Source organism: Psammomys obesus, unplaced genomic scaffold (genome assembly GCF_907164565.1).
Source record: "Psammomys obesus unplaced genomic scaffold, mPsaObe1.curated_primary_1811, whole genome shotgun sequence".
Lineage (NCBI taxonomy): Eukaryota > Metazoa > Chordata > Mammalia > Rodentia > Muridae > Psammomys > Psammomys obesus.
The window spans coordinates 40603537-40621577 of NW_026587216.1; the positions used below are offsets into that span (position 1 = coordinate 40603537).

Consider the following 18041-nt stretch of genomic DNA (forward strand, 5'->3'; position numbering starts at 1 on the left):
GACTGAAAGAATAAACTTGTTTGTTTGTTTGTTTGTTTGTCTGTTTGTTTTTCAGTGGTGGTCTGCTGGGCAGCCCTAGGAAACTGCTACAGCCTTGGACAAGAGTTTGTGTCAGACAAAGCTCCACAGCTATAGACGGAGTTTAGTCTCAAGCAAAGTGGCATTTTGTTCACTGGTACCAGATTTGCGCCATCCAGACCATTCCAGACGTCATCATGGTAAAGCCAGGATTGGCTCAGTAGCTTGTGAGTTCTTCTCAGCCGTCACATCCAGGCAGGGGGAAACAACTGACAAAGAAGCCCATAACTTTTTTGCAATAAATGACAAATGTCACCTAGAACTTGACCACACATACATAAAGCACCCCCTGGAGAAGGAGCAGTGCCTGCAACCCTTTAATGCAAATGTCTCAGAGAGGTGCCTGACCACTGACTTCTCAGATGTTCTATGTTGCTTGCTGTGTGGCTGGTGTTAAAACACTCGTTTGGGTGGAGTCAAAAATGTACTACACTCCTAGCACATCTGTGAAGGCTTGCCTCTTAAACAAATGACCAAAGCCCACCAAACCCTCCTCTGTCAGGAACTGCTGCCACCCAGGTGCCAGCCCTGAACCTAGTCCTCCCAGAGAGACACATGGGGGCAGTGAAAAGATGGTGTCTGAAGGGCCCCACCCATGAGAGGTCTAGTGGAAGTGACAGGTTTTATCCTGACTGCTAAAGAGAAACGTACTGAGACTGGAAAGACTACAGAGGTGTATGCCTTCAGAACGAGTCTGGATCACAGCACACCCTGATTCTCATGAGCGCTCCTGATGGCTGTTAACCTGGCGTTTTTATCGGGAAGCAGCAAGGTGCATTTTTTGGCATCAAACACTGGACACACTGACAGCAACGGGGTTGGTGGAAGAGGAAAGAAACTGTTTTGCGGGGTTTGAAAAAAAGAAAAAGAAAAGCTTTCTGATTTCTCAAGCCACATGAAATCTCGCCAGAGAAATACCTGATTTCAGCATTCTTCAGCTCTCTACAGTGATGCCAAGGGTGGTGCCCCTCCCCCATGTGAGGACATATTTCAGAGCCAGAGTTTTCTTGAGACGTTCCAAGCCTGCAGGCTCCTGGTTCTTTTTCAAACTGCCAAGATGATAGTATCCCACAGAGAATTGTGATTAGTCCAAACTCTCCACAGCTGTGAGAGATGAATATATGAATTCCAATAAAGATTCCGCATGCTCTGGACTGAATTTACCTACATGACACTGCCTAACTCCAGGACCACTAGAAAGAGCCAGAGCTGCTGGAACGCTGCTCTGCGTCTTCCCCGACATCCCATGCTGGAGGCTTGCAGCATCCTCCAGGAAAACACCTCTCTCGCCAGTGCCACCCCGCAGCGGCCATTTATTCAGCAGGACGCTGGTGTGTCAGGAGAACAGCGGGACTGGGAAATTAAACCTAAGTATGTGGGAATTCAAAGAGGCCCTGCAATTCATTATGTGAATAGTCAGGAGGATTATTAAACACCTTGTAACTGACGGGGTTGGCTGGAGCTACAAGGGACAACAAAACCAGCTGCCTCACCACCTCTTAACTCACTGAACACAGGCTCGGGCCATGCTTTAGTGAGAAAGTTTACAGGGCCTTGTTTTCTTAATTTGGACACCTTCTCCCAAAAATACTTCCCTAGACACATGACACAGACCTAGGATACTCCTGATTCTACCTCAGCAACCATCCTCAGTCATTCCTTGCAGGCCATCTTCATCCCTTTGGGATTCTCCACTGCTCTCAGACCCTCTGTCTTCCAGGGACCCCACAGCCATAGTCAGCAGGGACCCAGGTAGGCTACCCACCTCCTCATTTTCCTCCTTCACTCTGTTCTTCCTAAGGTTCCCCCTAGACCTGCAGCAGCAGCCAGCCTCAGCCTCTACTCCCAGCCCGTCTCCATCCCCTTGAGGCTTGGGCCACGTATGGCACAGACTCAGACTCAGAGTACCCCTAGTTCTGCCTCCAGACCCTTCCATGGAGCCAGACCCTGAACCCTACCTAAGAAAGCCCAGAGTCCCTCCCCTCCCCCCTGAATGCTAGTCTATCACTCCACCATGCTCTGAGCTGAACTCAGAGTTTGGACTAGAACTTCAGATCAGGGACCAGTGTGAGCCTAAACCCTGAAACCCACAATGGCCCCAACATTGAAATGCAAACATTATATTCAACTGATATACAAACTGACAGATTGGGGTAACAGCAACCAAAGGGCCAAATGCCCACCCAATGAAGGTAAAACCAGATATCCACACCAAGAAACACCACAAATATCATAATTCCAGGTATCTAGATCCCATCACAAAAAAAAACACAAATATGAACATCTGAGACAGCCTGCCTCCCCTAGAAACCATCTTATTGTAATATTTCCTGAGAAGAACATTGATACACAAGACAAAGAACTCAATATAGTGAGTATAAATACATTCAAGGACCTTAAAGAGGCTATGAGTAAATGCCTGGATCAAGACCATGAAATCACAAACAGTTGAATAAAATAATGAAAATAATTCAACATATGAAAATAGAATTTAACAAAGAAATAGAATAGCTAAAGAAAAGCAAACTAAAATAAAAGTTTAAAAACCTCAGGAAGTCAAATGAAAAGCTCAGAGAAAAAGACTCATCAGCAGACTGAATGAAGTGGAAGAGATCATTTCAGACCTGAAGACAAGGTAGACAAAATGGATCACTCAACCAAAAAATATTAAACCTAAAAAAAAATAAAACAAAAACAGTCACAAAACATCCGGAAACCCTGGGGCACTATGGAAGGACCAGATCTAATAATAGATATATCAGAAGGAAAGGGGGAAAAAAAAAAAAAACTAGGCCAAAGGTGAAGAAAAGATTTCTTTTAACTTTTTGGTTTGGTTGGTTTTGGTTTTGGTTTTTCTAGACAGGGTTTCTCTGTGTAGCCTTGGCTATCCTGGACTCACTTTGTAGACCAGGCTGGTCTCAAACTCATAGACATCCACCAGTCTCTGCCTTCCCAAGTGCTGGAATTGCAGGCATGCACCACCAAGCCTGGCTCAGAAAGTATTTTTTTAAAACATCATAGAGGAAAACTTTCCAAATCTTAAGACAGAGGTGCCTGCCAAGGTACAAGAGGAATAAAGAACATCAAACAGGCAGGATGAAAAAAGAAATTCCCCACAATACATAATGATCAAAACACTAAATGGAGAGAATCAAGAAAGGACACTAAAAGCTACAGGGGAAAAGACCAAGTCACATGTAAGAGGCTGGTCCATCAGACTAACACCTGACTTTCTGATGGAGACTGAAATCCAGAAAACCCTGGAATGGGACTCTACAAGCTCTGAAAGACCACTGATACCATACAGCAAAACAATCACTCATTATTGAAGGTGAAAGTAGATTTTACAATTAAAAACAGCTTTAATCAATGTATGTCCACCAACCCAGCTCCACAGAAGACACTAGAAAGAAAACCTCAGTCTAAAGAGGTTAACCACAACCATCTTACAGTGTCCCATCAAAGTCCATCACTGAGGAGAGTCAGGGCAGGAATTCAAACAGGGCAGGAAGCAGGAGGCAGAAGCTGATCCGTGGGCCATAAAGAGGTGCTCTTAACTGGCTGGCTTCTTATGGCCTTCCCAGGACCATTGTGGTACTGCCCACAATGAGGTGATTCTCTCGCATCAATCATCACTCAAGAAAATGCTCCACAGCCGTTCCCACTGGCCAGTCTAGTAAATCTTCCCAAATAACACAAAATGTATCGGCAAAGTATCACACTTTCTGGCTGTGTCCATTATGCCAGAAGATGCTATGCACACTAGAGGAGGAGAAAAGTAATAACTAATCTAACCCAGTTACAGACTACGCACATCCAGCTGCAGGCCACAACCACCACCTTCCTGCAAGCAAGCTGTGCTGCCTGCTGCAATCGTGATAAAAATGGTAGAAAAGTAGCCAACCACTTTTTTATTGGAATTTAGGGCCCACTCCATGAGAGGAAAGCTATACCTAATACTATTGATGAAGCCAAGAATCTGAGACTAGACTGGTCCTGGGCCCTACCGGAAAACTTACTATTATTCTGCCAATAAGGACACATTGCTATGCCCATAGATCAGAGCAATACTCAACTCTCATCGAAGAGGCTTCTTGTAATAATAGATGGTAATTAACCCAAAGATCCATAACTGGACAATGTGCAAAGAGTAAGATGGGATGGGATGTCTTTATCACACTCTTCCACTCAAGACTCAGTAATCTATCAGAAGAGGTGGTATGTCCTAGTTAGGGATTCCATTGCTGTGATAAACACCATTACCAAAGCAAGCTGGGGAGGAAAGGGTTTACTGGGCTTATGCTTCCAAAAGTCACACAAGACCCCAAACAGGCCAGGAATCTAGAGACCGGAGCTGACGCAGAGACCACGAAGGAGTACGGCTTATGGCTTGCTCGTCATGGCTGCTCAGCCTGCTTTCTTACAGAACCTAGGACCACTTGGTCAGAGATAGAATCACCCACAATGGGCTGGACCCTCCCTCACCAATCATTACTTTAAAAATGCCCTACACCTGGATCTCGTGGAGGCATTTTCTCAACTGAGGTTCTCTCCTTCAGATGGCTCTAGCTTGTGTCAAGTTGACATAAAACTTAGTAGAAAGAGCCAGAGGTGGTGCATGGTTTTAAAGAAATAGCATTTTCCAGACACGACAAAGCTGATACACATATTTACTGATAGAAACTGGGACATCAAAAGACCCACACTCAAGCCAGACAAAATCCCAGCATGGAGGAAGGTAATGTGGCACAAAATTCCACCCCTAGCCAAGAAGCTATTCCCAAATAATAGCTGCTGAGAGGAGGAAAGAGGTTTCTTCAACGGAGTGACACCCCTAATAGCCTTGTGCTCAGGAGAAGTTGGCTAACACAAATCAGAATCCATGTCTTTAGTGCCTTTTCCTTTTCTTGTTGTTGTTTTAAAGGTTTGTTTATTTGTGTATACAATGTTGCGTTTGCATGAACACCTGCTGCACGCCAGAAGAGGGCACCAGATTTCATTGTAGATGGTTGTGAGCCACCATGTGGTTGCTGGGAATTGAAGTCATGACCTCTACCAGTGCTCTTAACCTCTGAGCCATCTCTCCAGCCCCTTGTTTTTGTTTTTTAAGAGAAAATAAGAACATGAAGTTGCGGGGGTGGGGGGACGACGCAAAAATTAATGTGATGTGATTAAAAAATATACTGTATGAAATACTCAAAAAATAAAGACCTTTTTAAATACCTTTGAAATAGTAAGTATATATAATGACATGGGAACATGCTCCTTTCCCGTGTTATTAGATTACTTGAGGTACTTACCTATTCTTTATGAAGTATAGAAGCTCAGAATGTCTTCAAAACTTTGGGACAAGGATTCACAAATCCTTAGTTTAACCCTAGAATCTGGAGATCAACTTTTTATTACTTCCCCTAGAGCCAAGTTGCAAGGGCAGCCTTTTAAAAATATATTATTTTAATGTACACACACACACACAAGCACCTCTGTGTGTCAGAAGATGATGTTGGGTCCTCCTGGACTTGGAGTTACAGGCAATTGTGAGCCGCTCAAAACAGATGCCGGGAATCAAACCTGGGTCCTCCAGAAGAACAGCAAAAGTTCTTAACAGCCGAGCCATCGCAGCACCTCCAAGGGTGGCCTTTCAGGTGTCTTCTTCCTGTGTTTCCGCTGGAGTCAGTTCCAGGTACAGTCTTATGACAAAACGTCTTGTTCTATTTTTAGTTTTATAAACTGATGAGAAGACATCCAGGGTCCTGTTCCCAGCCCCGCACCGTGCTGCTCGCCACTGTCTGTAACTCCAGCTCCTGAACACAAGTGCACATACTCACACCCCTACTCACACACAGCCATCCACAAATATACATAATTATAATTAAAATATATCTTTAGAAAGGCTTTTCTTCAACAACAACAACAAAAAAGACTTCCAAGGTAAAATGGTAGATTGTAAGTTTTCTCCATGTTACTGAGAGAAAAGAGGAGAAAGCGATCAAGAAAAGGATCAAGAATGTGCTGTCAGGACAACTGAAGATAAAGATGAATAGAAACTATGGGCATGGAGGGTGTGAAAAAAAAATGTCTACAGTTCCAACCAACCTCAGGCTACTGGGAGAATGAAATGGGAAGCCACAACCACATGCTGATCCAGGTAGCCCCAATGACAGAAAGACTGCCAGGCCTGACCCCAGTTCTAACAAAATTTATGACATAAGCAGCCTCAACAGAAACAAAGCCACACAGAGAGACAGCCAGAATGTGCCAAACATTACCTCTGTTTTAATATGAGTGTAAATTTAGATAATGTCATTTTAATTAATGGATGCACTTAACAATAGTCCGCAAAAAGTCATTTTGCCCAAAGGCCTCCGGGGAGCTACTGTTCACTCTAGTGTAATGCCGCACGTTGCTCTTCAGGAAAATTAAAAACATTTTGAAAGAATTAAATAAACGAAACTAATAAATCACTTGGTCCACATGTCTCTAGAGTTCAGAGTGGTGACTTTTCGGCTAATTCAGCTTTAGAAATGCAATTTGGTTGGCTATGTTGATGGAGGAGTGTTGTGATAATAGGCATCTGATACAAACCAACACCAGAAAGGCTGAGGCAGGAGAGTCTTCAAGTCTAAGCTAGCCTAGGCTATAGGACGAGACTATACATACATAATATTTTTATATTTTATAATATTTTATAGTAAAACATTATATATTATTTCATATATATACCTGTTCAAAGCATAGGAATTGAAGATTCTGTGGAGTTTTTTGTTTTGTTTTGCTTTGTTTTTTGCACTGTGGTTTATATTCTTTTTCAAAATAATGCTTTATAGCTTGCTAAGACAGTCTTTCCATGCATAACACACACACCTACAGATACTTGATTCTTGACAAAGCCAAAACAATACAATGGAAAAAGATAGCATATTCAACAAATGGTGCTGGTCTAACTGGATGTTTACATGTAGAAAAATGCAAATAGATCCATATTTATCACCCTGCACAAAACTAAAGTCCAAGTGGATCAAAGACTTCAACATAAAACCAGACACACTAAACCTGTCAGAAGAAAAAGTGGGGAAGAGCCTGGAACTCATTGGCACAGGTGACAACTTACTGAACAGAACACCAACAGCACAGGCTCTAATAGCAACAATCAATAAATGGGACCTCATGAAACTGAAAAGCTTCTGTAAAGCAAAGGACTGTGTTATCAGAACAAAACAACCTACAGATTGGGAAAGGATCTTCACCAACCCTATATTTGACAGAGGGCTAATATTCAGAATATATAAATAACTTAAAAAGTTAAACACCAACAAACCAAGTAATCCAATTTAAAAATGGGGTACAGCACTAAACAGAATTCTCAATAGAGGAATATCAAATGTCAGAGAAACACTTAAAGAAATGCTCAAAATCCTTAGTCATCAGGGAAATGCAAACCAAAACAACCCTGAGTTTTCACCATACACCATCAGAATGACTAAGATCAAAAACTCAAATGAGAACACATGCTGGACAGGTTGTGGAGAAAGGGGAACTCTCCTCCATTGCTGGTGAGAATATAAACTTCTACAACCACTTTGGAAAACAATCTGGCACTTTCTCATACAATTAGGAATAGTGATACCTCAAGATCCAGCTATACCACTCCTAGACATATATCCAAAATATGCTCAACTATACAATGACATTTGCTCAACCATGTTTCAGCAACTTTATTCATAATAGCCAGAAGCTGGAAACAACCTAGATGTCCCTCAACGGAGGAATGGATACAGAAATTATGGTACATTTACACAAGGGAATACTACTCAACTATTAAAAACAAGGAAATCATGAAATTTGCAGGCAAATGGTGGGAACTATAAAAGATCATCCTGCGTGAGGTATCCTAGAAGCAGAAAGACACACAATGGTATATACTGACTCATAAGTGAATATTAGACATATAATATAGGCTAAACATACTAAAAATCTATACTCCTAAAGAAGCTAAACAACAAGGAAGAAAACCTAGGGAAGATACTCAATCCTCATTCAGAAGGACAAACACGATAGACATCGGAAGCAGAAAGGGAACAGGACAGGAGCTTACCACAGAGGGCCTCTGAAAGATTCTACTGATCAAGGTATCGATCGAAGCAGAGGCTGAGACTCATAAGCCAAACCTTGTGCAGAGTGCAGGGAATCTTATGAAAGAAGGGGGAGATAGAAAGACCTGGAGGGAACAGGAGCTCCAAAAGGAGACCAACAGAGCCAAGAAAACTGAGCCCTGGGGGCCCTGAAAAGAATGATACCCCAACCAAGGACAACGCATGGAGAGGACCAAAAACCCCTGTTCAGGTGTAGCCCATAGACTTAGTCTCCAAGTGGGGTCCCCTAGTAAGGGGAGCAGGGGCTCTCTCTGACATGAACTCAGTGACAGGCTCTCTGATCACCTGCCCCTGAAGAAAGGGCACAGCCTTGCCAGGCGACAGAGGAAGATAATACAACCAGTCCTGATGAGAACTGATAGGCTAGGGTCAAATAGAAGGGGAGGAGGACCTCCCCTACCAGTAGACTAGGGGAGGGGCATAGGGGGAGAAGAGGGAGGGAAGGTGGGATTGTGAGGAGAGGAGGGAGTGGGCCACAGCTGGGATACAAATTGAATAAACTGTAATAAATGATAATTTTAAAATGGTAAAAAAATAAAAATTGATAGGTAATAATATATTATAATAATTAATAATAATGTAATCGCTAATGAGAGAAAACCATCCAGGGAGCTGTTTGTCAAAGAAAAACCCAGAAGGGTTTGGGGAATCTGGGAGGCTGGCCAGTGGCTCCCCGCAATTCCAGCTTCCCTACGGGAAATGCCTCAATCAACGAGCAAAGAAGTAGGCAGCTCCCTCCCTCGCCTCTGTCCCTCCTCTCTATCCCTCTGAATCTAGCTTTGAGCACTCAGCACCACACCTTTGTGAGTCAGAATGGAAAAGGTGGACAGAACGGTTCTAAGAATTCTTCAAACCGCGGAAACGATTGGAGCCGGGACGGTCGAATTCGCTTAAGCGGAGGCCCCGGCCGTGTTAGTACGGCAGGAGCGTCCAATGCAGAGTCTACATAGAAACTCCCTGCCAAAATTAGCATCGCCAGTAGTCGTGGCCGAGTGGTTAAGGCGATGGACTAGAAATCCATTGGGGTCTCCCCGCGCAGGTTCGAATCCTGCCGACTACGGGTGCGGAGGATGCTTTTTGCCACACAACTTTTTGGTTTCCGTGCCTGCAGCTGCCCAGGCGCGCCCGGAACAATTTAAGGAGTTTACAAACGGTTGGAGAAGGCAGGGGTCGGGATCGGGTGGAAGGAGACGCTTCATAAGGAGCCGGCGCGGGAGAGGAGAGCATCCCGGTGGCGCCCAGGCTGGCACGACCACCGCGGGAAGCGCAGCGGGACGCGCGGGGCCCACCGGGGCCAGCTGTGGCCGGCGGACACCCGCCGGACCCCTCGCCAGCACGAGCGCGCGCCCGCCGGCACCGCGGCTGCGCGCTCCGCCCCCCCCTCGGCGACGGCGGTTTGCGCACGCGCGGGCGGGGAGGCGCGACGGTTTCTGGCGTTGCCGTGGAGACCACCGGTCCCGAGTCGGGGAGGCGCGCCAGGCCAAGATGGCGAAGGACCTGGACGAGCTTCTGGACGAAGTCGAGACCAAGTTCTGCAGGCTGGAGCCCCTGAGGCTGGACCTGGAGGCGCGGCCCGGCGGCGGCCGGAACCAGGCCCAGGCGGACGAGGATCTCAGGTTAACGCGGGCGGGTGGACGGTCCTGGCGCGGCCCCCGGCCGCCCTCCGCCGCCGCGCCGTCCGCGGCCTGGGCCGCGGCCCCCGCAGTGGTCGCCCCCGCGGCTCCCCTCGCGGCTCAGAGCCCGGCCCGGGGCGAGCGGGAGGGAACCGAGCCCCTCCCCCCCGACGGCCCTGACCCGGCGGGGAGTCCGAGGCCACCCTCCCCTGAGCCCCGAGAGGGCCGTGCTGACCCGATCCGGAGCCTTCTCAGTGAGGTGTCCCGACTGAAAACGTCCTGCCGCTCACCCGTTACCAGGCAACCCCTGGGCCAGTTGTTAAGAGAACCATTGTCCGATTGTTTAGGCTCGAGGAGTCGGATGAGAGAAGATTTCATTATTAAGAGTATCGATTGTAAACACCTGAATTATATAGGCCACTTGCCTGCGGTTCCCCCGTGTCTCCAAGTTAGGGGCCCCAGCAGATGTCCGATATCCAGGACGAAATTTAAGAACACTTAAGTCTTTAGGGGTTTGAACAACAAAAAGTTAAGCATCGGTGCGTTATCATTTAAAGTGAGGGCTTAGGATCAGCAGTAACTCTTGCTAGGATCTTTTAGAAATTTGTCTCTTGCCTAGAACATTTGGAAAGGCCGGTGGGATTACAGTGGTAGCTTTGCAGCTCTGGTTGGGGCCCGTTGGGGTTTCCCAGTATTACCCAACTAACCAAACTTAACCTACCATGACATTTGTGTATAAAAATCAACCTGGGGACAATCGGAACATTGAAAAAATTCTAAAAGAGTTCAAAATAGAAGTTCCAAAACATTTATTAAAAATAGGCAACCAGCTGGGCGTGGGGGTGCATGCCCTTAAACTCAGGAGGCAGAGTCAGGCAGATCTCTGAGTTGAAGCCAGCCTGGTCTACAGCATGAGATCCAGGACAACTGGGACTACACAGAGAAACCCTGTCTACAAAAAATAAGAAAATAGACACTAGAGTGGCTGCTTTCAATTGGCCAACCCCATTTGGCTGAATGTTTATGAAAATACGCTTCCGTTAACTTATATATTATTACTTCGCAGTATTTGTTCTTTTTAGTTAACTGTTTCTTTATATTTGGAGAGCCTTTTATGAGAGCCTTTTCGTCTTAGAACTAGCAGAGAGAAGCATAGACTGTCTTGGAGCGGGCAGCTCAATGCTGAAGGGATGGCCATTTTTGTGGCTCCTCCCCAGCCATGCGTTCTTCCATGCCCGTTTCTGTACTAGAATCTGTCTACGTGCTCCTCGTGCCCCAGCTACCTTAACTCGTCTATAAATGCCTATAGTTAATAAGAACTGATATCATTTGTGTTAAAACTTTTTGTCAGGTATAGTGCTTTTAAGTTGTGCAAAAAGCCACAACAGATACCCTAAGCCAAGTTTTAAATACAGTTCCATTCTGGTATGGAATGTCAGCACATTGAAGTTTTATACTGAGCCAAGGGAAGCCGTTTGTGAGTTTATGAACAGACCGCCTGCTGGTTACATGGCATAATGTTCATTTTTTGTGAACGAAAATACTGAAACTGCCTCTTTAAATGAGAGCTTTGCAAATGATGCAGTAATTGGCCATATCTCATCTGGATACCAGAAATAGCTGTAATGTAAATGGTAAATGCATACAGTTTGTTGAAGTGTTCAACCAGCATGGGTTGAGTGAAATACTGCAGAGTAATAAAGTGGTTCAGGATGCTACAGAGGGATTACTTAACGATAATACCATCTCCTAGATGATAGTTGTAGTAACAGCTAACATTTACTGAGTCTTTTCTCTGTGCTAAGTCCCCAATAATTGTTACCACTATCACCCAATGAGAGGAATGGTGTTATCTCTTCATTCACCAAGTCTAGGTGGGCCTAATAATGATGGTCAAAGAATGAGTTTGAGGGCAGGCTGAGCCATTTGGTAAGACCAGGTCTCAAAACAAGAACAGGAGGAGAAGCTTAAAAACTCATCTGCCTCATGAAATTCTTGAATTATATGAGAAAAGAGCCTAGACAGTATGTCTTCAAAACCAAAGGAGGACTCTGATGAGGACATCTTTATAGCCTGGCCCCAGTGGTGCACCCCTTTAATCCCAAAGGCAGAGCCAGACTCATCTCTGCGTTCTAGGCCACCCAGGATTACATTGTAAAACCCAGTCTCAAAAAAAGAAAGTTAAAGATCTCTTATACAGCTGTGCTGTGGGCTTCTGAAAGATTAAAGAGGGTTAGAACTGAGAGACCCGAATTTAAGGATTTGAGGTAAGAAGTCCACTGTAGTTGACATATACAGATAAAACCAGAGATAGAACATTACACCTGACAGCAGTTTGAAAGATTTTTTTCCATAGGTGAAATATCTGAAGCTCAGAGAAATTAAAGCACTTCAACTAGGTCAGTACTTCTACACCAGTGATGATATTGCAATGGCCAGAGAAGTTCTTTTGGTTTTCACAACTGGAAAAAAGTATTCTATAGGCATCTGGCAGGTAGCTAGAAACCCCATAAAATAGCCCTAGAGAGTCCAGTAGTACCCCGTCTCAACATACAAGAGTTATCTGACCTCAAATGTCAGTAGTTCTAAGATTGAAGAGACCATGCAGACTCTAAGAGTAAATCAAATGATGGATATAGGTTACTCCGTGGTGAGTAAAAAAGAGTGGCAACACCAGGCGCAGTGGTGCATGCCTGTAGTCCCAGCAGTTGGGGCGGATCTCTGAGTTCAAGGCCAGCCTGGTCTACAAAGTGAGTCTAGGACAGCCAGGGCTGTTACACAGAGAAACTGTGTCTCAAAAAATAAAAAATGAGTTTTAAAAAAAATGAGAGAGGAACACCTAAAGAAGCAAAGCTGTTGGCAGATTCTTCACTGTTCTGTCTCTGCAGGGCTTTGCTGGTGACATACTTGGGGTCAAGAGCAAAGCTCTGTGTTGAGGGCATGACCCCACTGAGGTAAGATGGAAGGTGTTTAGGACTTGGGGTACAGGAGCTCCTCCATGACAGAAGTTCTCTTGGTGGGACTTTGGGAGGCCTGTCTTCATCACTGAATGTGTTGGGGGTCGCTTCTGCTGACCACCTTCAGTAGTTTGGCTTTGCCAGCCTAGGAGGTATAGGAACCCTGGGAGGGACCTCAGGCTTGTCTTCATGTGCAGGATACAGGAAGCCAAGGGTATACTTACACAGTAAATTAAAGAGGAGTTCATATAAAGTTTACTTAAAACACATCCAAATGTTATTGCTAGCTTGCTTACCCATTTTTCTCAATTTCCTTTGGGCCGAATAGGATTGCTTTGCCCCAAAAAATCAGCTAGAGAAATCCCTGAGTCTAATTTCATTTTCTTTCTGAATAAGATCATTAATAACTTATAACCATCTCCCAATGACATTCATAGCCCAAGAAAACAACCAAAAACCTACCCAATCCCCCTTAAGGGAAGTGGGATATCAATCTCATGGATTTCTTCTAGCTGATTTTTGGGGCAAAACAATCCTTTTTGGCCCAAAGGAAGTTGGGAAAAATGGTTAAGCAAACTAGCAGTAACATTCGTGGTCCAATCTCAAAATGTTGAGAAATTCCAAGCAGTCTGAAATGCTAGGCCATTTGAGATCAGTAGCTTTCTGCAGAGCTATCTTGGGAGCAGGTTTTGATGAAGAACAGCAACTGAAGCAGTTTAAGTCTGGAAGAAGCAGAGTGCTGGAACAGACGTGTCAGCGTCTCAGCATGCTAAAGATGAATCCTGTCAGGTTTGATCCAGCATCACTAGGGTCTGCTTTTTGTTTTTTGTTTTTTGGGTTTTTTGTTCTAAAAATACATAACTTCTCACAAGCATTTTACAATTCTATAATTGAGATGTATGAGATGTTCAGGATACACAGATCAATTAAGAATAATGGCTTTCTGCTCTTTGTATGAGCAGAAGAAAGGCATCTGTAAATCTTTATTCGTGACATGAAAGGATGGCATGTATATGTCCTGGGGATTCTGTAGCCAACAAGAATTATTGGCTATTCATAGACATCCATGTCTCAGTCAGTTTCAGAGCTATTCCCATGTAGTAGGATCAGCAATATAAGTTACCATATTATTAGGATATTAGGCAATGCAAGCTAATTGTTAGTCAATGCACGGTCATATCAGACAACAGCTCATTTATCACAAAAATATATATCCTCAGTTTAACAGATAGATATGATTCTATAGATAAATAAATTATATAAAGGTAGATAAGTCTTCAAAAACCTCAGAGACGTACGGAATATTGCATTTAGAAATGTTTTTATTATTTTAAAGATTCTTTGACAATGAGATATGTCATCTCCTGGCAGCACCCCGCCTACCTCAAAGAAAATGATGAGCATCGAAGAACCTCCATATGGAGATGGCTTCAAATGTGGCCAACCAGCCACCCAGGTCAAGAAAATCCCCTCGCTTCATGACAGACATAATTGTGCCAAAAATGGGCAAGCTCAAATGCAGGCCAAGTCGACTGCCAAACTCTGCCAAGACAGGGTAAGCAAGTCCTAAATAGTTCCTGCTTCGTATATATGTCTGTCAAATATACTGGGCCAGAGGCTGAAGATGATGCTTGAATGTTATAGAGTTTTGGGTGCCAGTTCAGACAGCAAACTGTCTGTGTCAATCTCCTTTTTTTTTTTTTTTTTTTTTGGAAGCTGCTAGTATGTGCTTCCTATTTACTCAAGTATTTAATTTATTCCTTCTCAAGTCTCTGATGGGGTTGAAGACCAGATAGTCAAAATTTTACAATTAGCTTAATTGCTTAGGAAATAAATAAAGAGATGTTTTAGGTCTAGATAGATGTTTTTAGGTTGATAGGTAAAAACTACAATAAAGGTACTTATGTACAAAAATCTTAGACCCTCATAGATAGAGTAGATATTTTCTTCAAGATTGCCAAATATATTTAAACTAGATATTATATGTATGTGTGCATATATATACATATGTATATGTATATATATATGGTCTTACCTATTGGTTTTTATAATTGTTTTATAATTATTCTTACTGTAAAAAATGGCTTTTTTATTTAGACAGAAAAGGGAAATTATTGGAGGTTGATCTAATGCTAATTACTGACCCTCAAGATCTGGTTACTGCCCGCCGGATACACCCATCCTTGTTTGTGTAAACCTGCCTAAAACATATCTGATTGGTTTGTTAAATGGCCTATACCTGGGCAAAATAGGGTAGCATGGCTGAGGTTCCCAGGCTTTTGACGATGGAAGAATCATGAGAATCATGGGAGACAGAGACAGAGAGGAAGAAGGAGGATACCACGATGGGTTAGCCTGGAGAAAAAACCACATGGGGCCTGGGGAAGGACTCCAATATGGCATAAAAGGGCCCAGGTGAAGAATAAAAGCAAGTGTTTTAAGATTTTAGATGGAAGATAGAATGGTTAAGGAGAATGGCATTGTACGTTACGGGGGCTGGGAGGTGATGGTGAGGTTATTCAGACAGCATAGGTAGTAAATAAGGCAATGATAAAATCTGACAGGTGTCTGTGTCTTATTATTTTTCATAGTAAGATAATACCACTGTGACAATCTTAAGGCTAATAACAAACATTATATAGCCCAAGACCCATTTTTATTTACTATAACACAAAACCTAGAGGTAATTATATCAACCATTTGGTATGAGGGATATATTCCTAACGTTAAGATTTCAAAGTAAGTACATTTCTAAAGAATTTGAACAACAACAACAAAAAATTATCCAATGGTCCAATGAACTTCCAAAGTTGATGAACAGTGTCCACAGCATAAAAACTAAGAACAGTTGTCTCAAAACATGTAGTATATGAACTTCCCCTTATCTACATGGCCTGTACAAGCTTCTGAATCTCACTGCCTTTGCTTCACCTAAAGCTAGAAGTAAGGAAAGCCTTAGGACAGTGACTGCCCAACATGTAGTACATACTCCTTCGGAGTGGTGGCAGGAGACTGGGCAGTGCTGCCTGGACATCAGAACCCCAGACTGTGTCCATGCTAAACAAGTACTCAACCAGTGTGCTTTGTCCCGAGCCCCGTGCTCTTTTAAATGGATGGTCTCTGTGGCAGTAGTTTGCACTAAATCCCTTTGTGGCTCCTCCCGAAGAGCGTGGAGTAGTTGAGATATTCTGACACATAGCAGGAGTTCTTTGACTTTGGGGAGGGATTTTCTCTTTTGGTCATTTGCTGACATGATCTTTGGTTCCTTTTAGAAAGAGAAAGGTTGTTTGACTTAAAGTTGAAACCTATATGGTATTAGTATTGATTTATAGCCTATATATGTTCCATTTTCTGTATAAGTGACATATTTTAGAAAAGTATTTCCCAATATTTCTTTAGTATAATACATAGGCTTAAATATCTTAAGCTGCAAAATAGTAAGGTACATGTGTGAATTTGTACCAATAAAGTATATCTTTGTCTCAGCAAGCAGCTTGTTTCTGTGAGTTTGGTTGAAGTCCTGAAAGTATATTATTGACACAAGGTCTGCCATGTCAAGGAGCTTAGTGCCTAAGACTCATGGGTATGGCAGAGCCTTGCCCAGGTTAGGCTTATGTACAAACAGCTCCTCTTTAGTTAAAGCCCATGTGTACAGAAACTACCAACAGCAGCTCCCTCCTCCCTCCCCTGCCTACTGCTTGCCATAACCTCTGAGTCTCCCCACATTGCTGTTGGTGTATCTCCCCAGAGCACACAGTCCGCACTATCCCAGCCCTTCTGTATGTGGGTCTGTCATGTCTTCATTCCCCACTCGCCCCTGTCAAGACAGTCCCAAGCCCTGCAGGTTGTGACATATTTCCATACCTGAAAAACATGCTTGTAACTGTAGCAGTGAAACATCTGTTTTTCAGTTCCAGGAAAGGGTTTATTATTGTGTGCACGTTTTCTTTTCAGATCAACAGAAACATTTAAAAAAGAAGATGATCTTGACAGTCTTATTAATGAAATATTTGAGGAGCCTAACTTTGACAAAAAATCTTTTGTAAGTTACTTATTATAAATGTACAGTAATTCCTTCGTTATTTAAGCTGCTTAGGATAGTCTTAAAAATTAAGGCACAGCAGCTATCCGGATGTAATCTTTTGACTTTTGAGAAGTTCAGGTAAAGAAATGATCCACTTGAAAGACTGTGGAAGGATAAACTATCAGAAACTCTGTGTGTATCTCTGTTAACTCCTCACCAAGAGTAAGAGGTTAGAAAAGCTGTCACTGGGGAAGCCAGCTCACAACTCACTTAGTCATTTAGATTTCATGGCAGTGTCTAAGAACACCTCTCTAAAAGGCCCAAAGCCATAAGCTTTCAATGCAGGAGCGTTTTTTTAGCATCTAGAATACAATGGTGTTACTGTTATTTCACAAACCAGTGGATTTGACTAAATTGTAAATATTTTAATGTTTTAAATGTTTGCCTATTTTAGCTTTATAAAAAGTTCAAAAATGTAACAGCCATCTATACACTATGGTATGAGGAACTCATCATATATACTCATTCTAAACATGAGTTAATGTTTTGCTATATTTTTTCCTCTAGACTTTTTAAATTTTACTGATGCTTTTTAATTGGCATACAAAGTAGTAGGTTTCCATATGCCTTTTCCTCTCCTCGTGGCATCACCCACGGATAACCCTGGTTAAGCTTTCCACCCATGTTCTAACATGCCCCTCTATTAAGGTATCCCCTGGCCCAATGGCCCTTTTCTTCTTTTTTGGCTTCTACAGGTATTCCATCCAAGTGACTGTCAGTCAAAAAACAGTTTCTCAGTGCTTAGCCCAACATGGCCTTGAATTTGAGCTAGTGACTAGCCTTCTGGGTGGTAGAATTATAGGCATATGCCATCATGTTCAGCTGGACTTTTTAAATAAATAAAAATTGAAAATATAATTTGAGACCTCTGCAAATCATTTTGTGTACTGCTTTCCTTCCCAAATATAACTTCTATCCTTTCCATCTACACATAGGCTTAAATGTCCTACATACAGTAAGGTACATTTTTTTCATTTGTACCAGTAAACTATATCTTTGTCTTAGCTTATTTTCTGTGGGTTTGATTGGAGTACTAAGTGAATGTAAATTTCTGTGTTAGTTTACTTTTTCCCCCCTGCTATATCTGGTTTTCTATCTGGAAAAGGAAGAAGGTGGGTCTATGTAAAATATTTATCATATAAAAAAAAAAAAAAAA

At 43.1% G+C, this 18041-nt stretch overlaps 1 protein-coding gene and 1 non-coding gene across 3 annotated transcripts; both read left to right on the forward strand.

Moving 5' to 3' along the window:
* The first annotated feature begins 9209 nt into the window (after window positions 1-9209).
* Trnas-aga (transfer RNA serine (anticodon AGA)) lies at window positions 9210-9291 on the forward strand. The gene has a single exon. It is a non-coding gene; the product is annotated as a tRNA-Ser (tRNA).
* Window positions 9292-9659: 368 nt separating this feature from the next.
* Window positions 9660-16820, forward strand: Cfap418 (cilia and flagella associated protein 418). Of its 2 annotated transcripts, none has more exons than XM_055603605.1 (3): window positions 9660-9847; window positions 14173-14356; window positions 16756-16820. In XM_055603605.1, the coding sequence occupies exons 1-3, from the start codon at window positions 9717-9719 to the stop codon at window positions 16771-16773; spliced, it is 333 nt and encodes a 110-aa protein (XP_055459580.1). In that variant the 5' UTR covers window positions 9660-9716; the 3' UTR covers window positions 16774-16820. The 2 variants fall into 2 exon arrangements, 1 of the variants encoding a protein (XP_055459580.1); XR_008719691.1 differs by having other exon boundaries at window positions 9812-9847; window positions 14138-14356.
* The last annotated feature ends 1221 nt before the right edge of the window (window positions 16821-18041 follow it).